The sequence below is a fragment of the Sinocyclocheilus grahami genome, unplaced genomic scaffold, assembly GCF_001515645.1.
Source record: "Sinocyclocheilus grahami isolate Dianchi unplaced genomic scaffold, SAMN03320097.WGS_v1.1 scaffold3.1, whole genome shotgun sequence".
Taxonomy (NCBI): domain Eukaryota; kingdom Metazoa; phylum Chordata; class Actinopteri; order Cypriniformes; family Cyprinidae; genus Sinocyclocheilus; species Sinocyclocheilus grahami.
Window position 1 is genome coordinate 7,473,407 of NW_015505182.1, and position 12,089 is coordinate 7,485,495.

The 12,089-nt window shown below is 35.6% G+C and overlaps 1 protein-coding gene across 1 annotated transcript in view; it reads right to left on the reverse strand.

Annotated features, from left to right (window-relative positions):
* Window positions 1-3,861: 3,861 nt before the first annotated feature.
* itpr1b (inositol 1,4,5-trisphosphate receptor, type 1b) overlaps window positions 3,862-12,089 on the reverse strand; it is a 154,227-nt gene continuing 145,999 nt past the window's right edge. Inside the window, exons 62-63 of the mRNA XM_016267396.1 lie at window positions 7,785-7,946; window positions 3,862-3,961 (exon numbers count right to left, since the gene is read on the reverse strand). Coding sequence (XP_016122882.1) covers window positions 3,875-3,961; window positions 7,785-7,946 — 249 coding nt within the window. The 3' untranslated portion in view covers window positions 3,862-3,874. The remainder of the gene's footprint in view (window positions 3,962-7,784; window positions 7,947-12,089) is intronic.

Genomic DNA, 12,089 nt, shown 5'->3' on the forward strand with positions numbered 1-12,089 from the left:
CTCTCTCGCTCTCTCTCTCTCCCTCTCTCTCTCTCTCTCTCTCTCAGCGCACAATAGCAGCTCGTCTCAGAAACGTGTTGTGAGCGCCTTATCCTGGATTGACTTGAAAGCATATGTTATGATGTAGATCTAGACAAAGCGTTCAGAGTATTTGATCTAGACTACCCTACCGTCAAAAACAGCACGACAAGATTTATTACTGTCGTAATTATGATGGTAGATCAACACAATTGAAAGAATTAGGCCTATGTGTGTGAAATATAAATACATGTACGTATAATTATAATGATGTATCAATTATTACAAATAAATTAAACACATACTTTAACATTTTAGTTTTCGACCTACTCTCGAGAAACGTGTTGTGAGCGCCTTATCCTGGATTGACTTGAAAGCATATGTTATGATGTAGATCTAGACAAAGCGTTCAGAGTATTTGATCTAGACTACCCTACCGTCAAAAACAGCACGACAAGATTTATTACTGTCGTAATTATGATGGTAGATCAACACAATTGAAAGAATTAGGCCTATGTGTGTGAAATATAAATACATGTACGTATAATTATAATGATGTATCAATTATTAAAAAAAAATTAAACACATACTTTAACATTTCATCGGATCCAGCAAATATTTTCCCTACCAATGTGAGCTGTGCTTAAGCATAAAGGATTTTGTTGCTTTATAAACACACGCACGCGGGTCTGAATGTGTGCGTGCAGTGGATAGAAGCTTCTAGAAAGAAACGGATGTCAAATGAATGATGTCCAGAGCACCTGTTGCTCCATCGATATAGCCTAATGCAAGTATCCATTAACAAAATTCCCCTGACATGATGCAGGCACACGAGCGAGCCGTTGTCATGGTTACACAATAGTAGCAGATGCGCCGTTACTTCACACCGGGACCATTTGGCGCTCCACGTGCAGCCGCTCATGGCTCTCTCGTGCTGCGGCTCGGTTTGTTGTGGCCGGTTGTACTCGGCGGCGGTCACGTTGAACTCCTCATGGCGGCGCAGGGAGAGGGCGGAGGCGGAGGACCCGTTTATTTTAGTACCGAGCGCGCTGAGGAGAAACGTGCCAATGGCGGCAGCGGTGCTTCACGCGCTGTTTAACTGTAAATAACGCGCAGAATGACTGTCATAAATAAAATGTGGCAAGATTTATCTTCTTCTAAAGAGTCTAGAAATGCTGCCACGTGTAAAGAAGTATGTAGCATGATTTACTTTGCTAGGTCCATGTTACAATAGGCCTATAACATGCTGCTAAAATTAATGACCATATCAACAAGAAAAGCAGTGTGATGCCTACGATGCAAATATATTATAATCAACACAAAATTAGTAAATGATTTTGGTTTGTTTTCTCTCACTAAAATAACTTATTTTATTTAACAATAAATAAAATAATTAGTTAATTCGTTTGAAATTATGAGTTGATTTATTTATAAGAATAGCCTACACTTTATTTAAATGAACAAATTGAATGTAGGCTATGCAAGGAAAATGTGTCCCTCTGAATTCTGCACTGGTAGCAGCCGCATTAAGGTCTGCTCATATAATATAGTTAATAATTGAAATTCAAATAGAACTGGTGAAAAGAAGTGGGAGTTGTTGTTGTTGTTTTTTTATCTCTCTAAGTGCAGCAACAGGATGACAAAGCATCCTTCAGCACAGGCGGAGGACCGAGCCAGTGCATGAGACACTTCCTTTCAGTCACTTCATACAGAATGCAAGCAGATTTGTGATCAGTCCTTGAGGCTTTAGGTGTAATATAGGCTTACTGTGGTTCACACTTTAGTGTGAATTCTGAGAAATATAAACATGTGCTTAATATGCAGATAGTACTTGGAACTGGCAGTCATAGTCTGAGAAGAAAAACACATAATGGAACAGCCCACCATGACCCTAAAAAGCTAATGCAATAAACTACAAATGCAACGTGTTTTAAGTGGTTAATTTCACAGTTGGACCTTATAATAGTCACTTTTATTAGAGAAGTGGAACAAGAATTTTAATAGGTCATGTGATAACAGAACGGTTTGGTTGGTTTAGTCTTAAACAGCCTGCTGTCCCAATGCCAATTCAGTTTCACAGGCTGTTTTCTTCGTTTAAGGAAAGTCCCCTTATTTGACTGCAAATATGTTAACCTAATATTAAATGTAGGTGTGTTGTTATTGCTTTAAGAAAAGGAATGCTGTAAAAACGTAAGCACACTTTACATTAATGTCCATCATTTGCATTTTATACATACAAGTAGTTAAAATAGCAGAAGTATTTTACTGCAAACTGTTTTTGCAAGTAGCATATATAAAGTTCAGATTGCTCATTAGTGTGAATGTAAATGCTCTTTTTCATTAACCCTCATATTAATGACCAAGAAGGCAAGAATATATATATATTCAGAAATGCACAAAAACATGTCAATTTAAAATTTGAAAAATATATGCAAAATACTTTGTATAATGTTTGCATTTTGTGAAAAACAAATGTTTAAAAGGTTGTTAAACACAGCTTTAAAAAAATCATGTTCATACTTTTTTTTTTTTTTTTTTATGTGTGAGAAGTATTGAAGTTTTTGAAATTTAAAGTTTTGTTTTTTATTTATTTATTTTCCTCCAAAATGTGATTTTTAGTGAATTGTATTGTATCCAATTAGGGTCAGTTTGACACGGAGCAATAATCATACCCAGAATTTGAGTCTAATTGTCCCTTTAACTCTTCTTTATAAACGAGCCTGGTTAGAACATTTGCACAAAATGTGACGAACATACAGTACCACTCACAAAGTACTTTCACTCTCTCTAAGTGTAAAAATGACTAATAGATCATCGTGCTCATACCTTGCCGGTTAAATGAGAAAGCGTGCACAATGTCCTGAGGCTCACTGTTGAAATAGCTCTAATATTAACTTTATAATAAGCTTACTAAAAGCAGAGAGAGAAAGTGGCACTCACAGACCCACCCTGGACATATTAAAACTTCAAGAATTTCCCATTTCTTACTAAACCGATGGTTCCCAGTCATAATTTCCTCCTTCTGCCTTTGCACCGGTTCATTTTATTTCCCAAATGTCATTTAACTCGTGGAAGGTTTCAGTCTGATGTTGCACTTTACACGGGGATTTTAGAGCGATACTTCTGACGATGTTGCCAGGTATCAATAATTAAGCATTTAAGGTGCGTCTGACACTTCAGTCACACTTCTGCTCTTTTTTACAGACAACAGCGAAGTTATACCACAGTGTTTTACTTTGAAATCGATTTGGGACTCTCCAGTCTGACCTCTGTTACTATACAAAGCTGCTCTGTCTACGACTCACAAGCACATAAATACAGGCTTTGCCAGTGCGTCGAAAACAGCTTTTTTACCCCCTTTTTTGCAGATCGACATGAAAGGTCACAGAAAGTGCATTTCCTTAGAGAAGCATGGGTTGCCGACTCTTATTAATCTTGAATTCTTAATAAGCTCAACTTCCTTTGCATTGACTGGGTGAATACAATGTCAAGTCATGAGAAAGCTGTGAAATGATGCAGTCATCAATCTAAACATATAAACGCACATAGGTTTTCGTACCGCTGAAATTAACACATTGTATGTAGGTACTTACTATTATATAGCATACCAGCTAATGAACAAAATAAAATAAATAATGTAAAACAAGAAGCAAAATTATGGATATTTAACGCTGATGTCCCCTTTTTCACTGTCAAAATACATCAATTTAAACCACAAAAAGAGACATACAAAAACTATATTTCAGTTCTGGTCCTTTGAACAAGAAATACATATTTTATTAAATATCACTTAAGTAATTTACAGTCTCATATATATATATATATATATATGTGTATTGGCCGGTGGAATGGGGGTTCAGGCGGGCTGCTGGGGGTTCACGTTCATGTGTTGGGGGTGTCCCAATAGCCCGATCCTCTGTTTCTGTTTCCTCTGCTCTGTCATCTGTCAAAACAAAACACAACAAGAAGTTTTATTTATTTTAACTAAATATTTCTCATCTCCTATCTGCCTCTCCCACACACCAGGCATGCATATTGTACATCTGTTTATGTGAATTTGTTTTGATATTTTTTAATATAATTTTAGATATTTATGTGATATTTACAATTACATATTCTTATATAATTATACTAGGTAAGGGAGGCAGTGTCTCCTCAAAATATTGGATGAGAAACATAAATCGTTGTTCAAAAATAAAACCACCAGTGTTACAAAACAACATTAAAAAGTGTGTACTGTAAATCACTCGTTTTTCTAAAAAAAAAAACTGTCCAACAGCGACACCAGCAGGTAAAGTTACAACGTGAGTCTGCTGCGTCTCTCTCGCCTCCCCTGAGCCCATTGAGTTATAACAGACCCCCTAAAGGGGGGTAATTGAGAATGAATGGGGGAAAGTCACGTGAGAGGAGGCAATGCCTCCATTGCGATATGATTGGACATGACTGGTTGTGATCGGCTGTGATTGGATAATGTGATAAATCCCGCCTCTTGAGTTCTTGCGCATTCCGTGTTTACGAATCAGTCTGAATTAACAATATAATGGCTAATAGGAAGACTAATTTAAAAAAAGTAAGTAAACAACTCACACACTTGTATATAAACACTTTGCTACTTCAAAATAAGACTTAAAATGGCATGAAAGCATGATCTGTGGGAGTTTTTATGGAGTAATCAGCTTGGCAAATCTCTGCGTATTTACAGAGCTTTGATGACTTATGATCTGAAAAATTCAACAATGAATTGAATTTTGAAAAAAAAAGTTTCAACAAAAGTTAACTATTAAAAAGAATAGCTGAACATAAGTTAACAAATAATTTATATTGTTTTAAATAGTTATTGCCTTGAGTTATTATTTTGGAATGAAAGTAAAATGCTTAAAAACACTAACTTGATAAGATTCATACTTGGCTTTAATAAACATAATATTTATTACATTGTTAATGTAAAAATATTTTTAAAAATTCTGATAGTGTAAGTGATGTTTAACCAAGACAATGTGACTGGGACATAAATTCACAATGGATTCCAAAAAAGTGTGTGTGTGTGTGTGTGTGTGACACTATATGCTGATGATTACTTTTACATTTACATATTTTATAACAGTTTTTTTTCAGAGTGAGTGTATATATATGTAGATAGACACACATCTGTATAGTAAATCTAAATATGTAAAAATATATGTTAAAGTTGAATATGTAAAAGTAACTCTGCTTAACAATGAATTGAATTTTGAAAAAAAAAGTTTCAACAAAAGTTAACTATTAAAAAGAATAGCTGAACATAAGTTAACAAATAATTTATATTGTTTTAAATAGTTATTGCCTTGAGTTATTATTTTGGAATGAAAGTAAAATGCTTAAAAACACTAACTTGATAAGATTCATACTTGGCTTTAATAAACATAATATTTATTACATTGTTAATGTAAAAATATTTTAAATTCTGATAGTGTAAGTGATGTTTAACCAAGACAATGTGACTGGGACATAAATTCACAATGGATTCCAAAAAAGTGTGTGTGTGTGTGTGTGTGTGACACTATATACTGATGATTACTTTTACATTTACATATTTTATAACAGTTTTTTTTCAGAGTGAGTGTATATATATGTATATATAGACACACATCTGTATAGTAAATCTAAATATGTAAAAATATATGTTAAAGTTGAATATGTAAAAGTAACTCTGCTCCCTTATTCAAAAAACACACATACATCTGAAGTTTTTGTCCATTTGAAATCTTCCTCATCTCCTGTTTGTCTCTCCCGCAGATCAGGCATATCATGCAGTGATGCATTCTGTGTGTCCATTCATGTTGCCTTGGTTATGACCTCATAACACAAGAGTGTCTGTGTATTGTAGGTGTGTGTGTGTGTGTGTGTGTGTGTGTGTGTGTGCTGCCTTATAAAAAGCTACTTGGAAAATAAAATGGAGCAATGTCATGCAGTGTTGTGCAACTGAGCTACAACATACACTAACACACACTCATGCTCACGTACACAGTTCCACAGAAATACAGACTGTCTGTACTGAAATCCCCTACTCTGACTCAACAGCTGCAAAAGCGAGCCAAAAAATGCTCACGCATGTGTATATTAAAGTTGATGTCCACAGGAAGTACCTCATACTACTAAACAATCACAGCCATTTAAAGGTAAGTGGCACTGCTCGCTCCTCCATATAAGGAGCCGTCAACTGCAGTTTTTCACGTCTTGATCTATAATCCAAGCGAAATAATAATAAACATCCAAGACAAAATGCTTTAGAACTAAAATACCGCGCGAGATCCTGCCTAGATTTAAGCTCACCCCAAAAACACCCATTCGTAAAATAAATCTGAAATGACTGAATCACTACATTAAAAGGACCCCAGGCGGGTCACATGAGGGAACTCTGGGAGGGACGTCACATGATTACACTAGTGCTTTGAGTGAAATAGATCACAGGATGAAATAATCATCTTGAAAATTGACAATTAAAACTAAATTTGTATAGGTAGGTAGGTAGGTAGATAGATAGATAGCATTACATTAACAGTCATTTTATATATAGGCAAAATATATATTTTATCTTTTGATGTAAATTATGCTAAGCATTTAAGCATACATGTGCAGATTAAAAGGTTTTGGAATACATCCATTTATTCTTTTTTTTTTTTTTAACATGAGTATATTAATTTTCTAAGACTATTATAGTGGAGATTTGCTATGGATTTGATGTATTTGGGTCTTATCATTTTTAGACAATTCTCATATAAATGGTGCTTCTGGTGCCTGAAAGTCTTTTGGTTTTTTATTGCAGTTACTTGATTTTTTTTATTTCTAATTTTGTCTTATTTACACTTTCCCCATGTGAAATCTTGGACAGAGTGGATGATAGCAGAAAAAGACAAACAAACCTGTTATAATATTTTAACAAGATCATAGACTGAAAACACAGCCCAAGATTATCATCAAATATCAACAAATGGGAAAACAAATCATTCATTTTCAAATGTTTGTGGGAAGAATTCTTATCATTCTCTCTTCCAAGTTTAAAGTAAGAAAGGGAAAAGCAAAACTGCTACTGACACGTGTAACCACCACATTGACGCAGGATAATAGTGAAAGTTTGTTGGTTTTTACTTGCTTTGTCTTCTTTTAGCCAAACAATGACCTTTTCCCCCTGTCTGGGGAACAAAAAAAACAGATCAACTTCCCTGTAGACACTTCCCATTTTATGTGGCTGCACACCTCAAGTTGGTGTTTATTCGACACTATTTACAAGAAATCAACAACATGACAGCAAATCCCATTACGCATATGCATCTAAGCATCTAAGTCAATGACCCACTTTATCATATTCATCTATGTGTGCTACACTGTTTATCTGTGGAAACAAACAAGCTCCAGTTCGCAGAACTTCATCTGGACGACAATGCGGCTGAATAAAAGTGAAACAACACTTGGCCTCGTGACGCAGGTGAAAGATCATTTTAAATACCACGAGCTGAAGGCAGAAAGAGAAAGACAGACAGAAATGACTCATTGCCCTTTGGTCTAATTGAACCTTGTAGAGGTTGTGGACTCGTACTGAGTACTGACTGACCTGGAAGGCCTAGTTTCACTCACACCCAACTCCAATTCTAGTCTGTGCAGTCTATTTCAACAGCTAAACGGGTCAAGACTACACCTCATCCTCATCGGGGCGTGAAGAACTGGTCTAACACATCAGCATTACGGACATAAAGTTCTGACATCAGGTCAAAAGCATCGGCACTCACCTGCTCTTTCAGTTCAGTCAGTTGGCCTGACAGGTTCGAGACCAGCTTCATGGTGGATTCAAGTTTCTCCTGAAGATTCCTGATCTCGTTCTGTTCGCCCTCGGCATCGCTGCTAACCAGCGACATGGCCCGCATGCGTGGAAACCAGTCCAAGTTGAGTTCCTGTTGGAATAGTACACATTAGTGTTCTTGGTAACACGTTATTATTATATATAAAGTGTAGCATATGCATAGTATACATTCAATAGTTACAAATGACATAAAACTCAAAGCCACTTACATACTGGTTAAAAATTTGGCAAAAGACTGTGCAGCAAGCATGCGTTATAAAGATCAAAAGTGAAAGTAAAGACTTTTATAATGTTGCAAAAAACTTCTATTTAGAATAAATTATTTTAGTTCATTAAAGAATCCTGACAAAACGAATCAGTTTCCGCAAAATATGAACTGTTTTTAACATTGATAATGAGAAACTTTTTTTTTTTTGGAGCATCAAATCAGCATATTAGAATGATTTCTGAAGGATCATGTGACACTGAAGACTGGAGTAATGATGCTGAAAATTAAGTTTTGCATAACAAATAAATTACATTTTAACATATTTTGAAATAGAAAACAGTTATTTTAAACCGCAATAATATTTCACAATATTACCGTTTTTATGATTTATTTATACTGCTAGGACACCTGTGTGAATCTGAGGGATGCTGACTTTTCTGATTTTTCTTTTATGTCAAAAATCATTAGGATGTTAAGTAAAGATCATGTTCCATGAAGACATTTTGTAAATTTCCTACCGTAAATATATCAAAACTTAATCTTTGATTAATGCATGGCTAAGAAATTCATTTGGACAACTTCAAAGGCGATTTTCTCAATATTTAGATTTTTTTGCAGCCTCAAATTCCAGATTTCCAAATAGTTGTATCTCGGCCGTATATTGTCCTATCATAACAAGCTTATTTAAGCTTATTTATTCGGCTTTAAGATGATGTACAAATCTCAATTTCAAAAAATGGACCCTTATGACTGGTTTTGTGGTCCAGGGTCACGTATGTTTGATATTTTGTTACTGAATACAACTTAATTCAAACATCAGGCCTGACTTATTTGGGTCACTTCACATGAATTGCTGACCTGTCAAACGAAGCATTCTTCAGTGTCTGCTGTATGATTTGTTCATTAATTACTCAGTTTTAAATTTTTTCCCCTTCCAAAACACTTTCCAAACGTCCTCCACTAGATTTCCCACCATGCACATTGCACAAATCATTCTAGAAATCAGACATTAACTAATGGTGTGCTTGAAGTCATGTCCTCCTCCACCTCTCATTCCCTCATTGTCTCTCTCTGTTCATAAGAATATATGTCGTTACATCAGACAAAATTCCCTATGTGTAACATAATTACAGCAAAGGAAATGCAGTATCAAAGTCACATGAGCATGTGGGCATCCTCACCCTCAGACCAGAGCTAACAAACATTGAGCACTATGTTTCTCCCTAACTAGCATACAATTATTTAATAAGGGGGAATCTACCGTCATTCCTCAATGAGATATTTGACATTATACACACTAATTCAATCAAGCAAAACACTAAAAACAGTATCGGACCGCAAGATGAAACCAGGTTTGGATCTATTTTGGACTTTCAGGAAATTTAGATTTACTTTTGAGCATCATAAATCACCTCAGATGGAGAAACATAAAAAAAACAACCCGATGCAACAGTGTAAAGCCCAATTCCGTGGTAAAACGCAGATTTGGCAACACTGTGTGGCATTTTACACAGGCAAAAAAAAAGTACAAAGTTTACATTGGACTTTTCAGTGATTTTCTGGTCTAGTACAAAAAGTTCTTAATGAAACAGCCATGTTCTTTTGTTGCAATATCTCAGAATAGTTTATAGTACAACAAGCAATCAGAGACAGCAGTGGGAGTCTTGGAGATCCAGCCTGAGCCAAACACGATTGCGGAATGTCTGACTTGTGACTGGTGGGAGAGGTCAGACGCAGATCCAAATAAGGACGAGAGGGAATCTAACAGAAGCAGGGGAAAAGTGATAGTCACGTTAAAGAATGCTGGTCAAAGAACACACCATTCTCTGCTCAGACACTTCCTATTCTCCCCACTGCTGGAGTACTTGCGCACACACACACACACACACACACACACACACACACACAAAGTCGGCCTGCAGACAGACAAGCCCCGACTACAGAGGTTTGTGAATGCTGTGAACATATTTACATATTTTCTTCATATCCTATAAGGAAGTCAGAGAGTTCCTCTGGCAGTTTTCATGACAGCTTTGCTGTGACATGCTACACAACATATATAGCTATTTTAAACAGCATTCTTTCTATTTATAACTACTATGCATGAAGTTTTTGTGTTCTCTTATTCCTGGAAAGACTGCATGGGATACTTAAGATGTTTTAACAAACCGCAGGACTTTTTCACTTTTTTAACATAAAAAAAAAAAACCTTCCAGCAGTGACAATGACTGTTTTCAAGCAGGTTTTTCCCAAATGCCCTCCTTGTTTGCCATTGGTGAAATAAACAGATAGTCCCATCTCAAAGTAAGATAATTGGTTATTGGCATGTCAGGCCACCCGAATAAAATGTTTTATTTATTCAAAAAATATATATATACATATTTTATTTATAATTGAAAAATTATTCAATGAAACTTTGCAGAAAAAATACTTAAGGAAAAAGTTAAGCAAAACAAAACATGGACATAGTAAAAAAAAAAAAATCACAAAGCAAACTTTGTGGGTATATTTAAGCTTTTTCATGAAATTCTGCAAATAATTGTGATGTCAAGAAAATAAAAGAAAACTTCAACTCTGACACTGGATATAAATTTTAAAAATAAGGAAAAAAATTTGTCAGTTTTGTTGTTGGTTTAAGGAAAACACTATTTTCTCACATGAAAACTTAATTTCTGCATCCATCAAAGATAACTGCAAAATAATGACTGTTTTCAAGCAGGTGTCCTAAACACTCCCCTTCTCTGCTACTGCTCAATGAAACAGATAGACCCGCCTCAAAATAACATTGTTGGCTTAGCCATAAAATGACCATGAATAAACAAAGCAATATTTTTGAAAGTAACAGAGTAGGGAATTCAACCAATAAACAGCTCACTTATATTTGTCAATCCCCACTAGAAGAAAGCAGGACAAATTCTAAAATAAAGATTAAATTACACTAAGACATAAAATTACCTCTGACACTGGATATAAATTTTAAAAATAAGGAAAAAAATTTGTCAGTTTTGTTGTTGGTTTAAGGAAAACACTATTTTCTCACATGAAAACTTAATTTCTGCATCCATCAAAGATAACTGCAAAATAATGACTGTTTTCAAGCAGGTGTCCTAAACACTCCCCTTCTCTGCTACTGCTCAATGAAACAGATAGACCCGCCTCAAAATAACATTGTTGGCTTAGCCATAAAATGACCACGAATAAACAAAGCAATATTTTTGAAAGTAACAGAGTAGGGAATTCAACCAATAAACAGCTCACTTATATTTGTCAATCCCCACTAGAAGCAGGGCAAATTCTAAAATAAAGATTAAATTACACTAAGACATAAAATTAAAATTTTGAGAAATAGTCTTATATTTACTGAGGCAGAACACAGCTTCCATAGGAAATGTTGACAAGTCATAGCATCTAAAAATAAACTTTCCCTTATACATTTATATGAACGTTATCCTTAAATGATGGGGAAGAACGGTTCATGCATAAGTAATTATGTCAGTTACCCGCTTACAGGCATGTGTGTGAGAGAAAGAGAGAGACAGAGGTCTTCAGGCTGCAGGTGCAGAGAAGTCCCCTTGTCTCTGAAATCTCAGATGGGCCGTGCGCACACACTTCAGACAGACGCAGGGGAAAATCACAGGTAATGCTCTCACTCATTCTGAGAACAAGAGAGGAGTGCGTGTGCACTCACTTCCTGCTGCCACAGATGTTGAGGTTTGTGTTTACCTCCCGCCCACAAACAATGTCGTCTGTGCATGGAGCCCAGCTGTCAGCCGGTTTCGTCATCGTCATCACACAGGCACACAGCATTATCTCTAATCAGACCTGTTTCATCCTGACTGAGTCTGCTTTTGAAATTTGTCAAATGGTAAAGCCAATGTCAGCCACACTGTTCAGACTACCACATAGCGGGTAAATTACATAGACCGATGCCCTACAAACTCATATTTTACTTTTACACTCAATATAGCTTTATTTAACCAGAGAAACCTAGAGAAAACACAAAAAATAAACTAGTGTGAATAATAT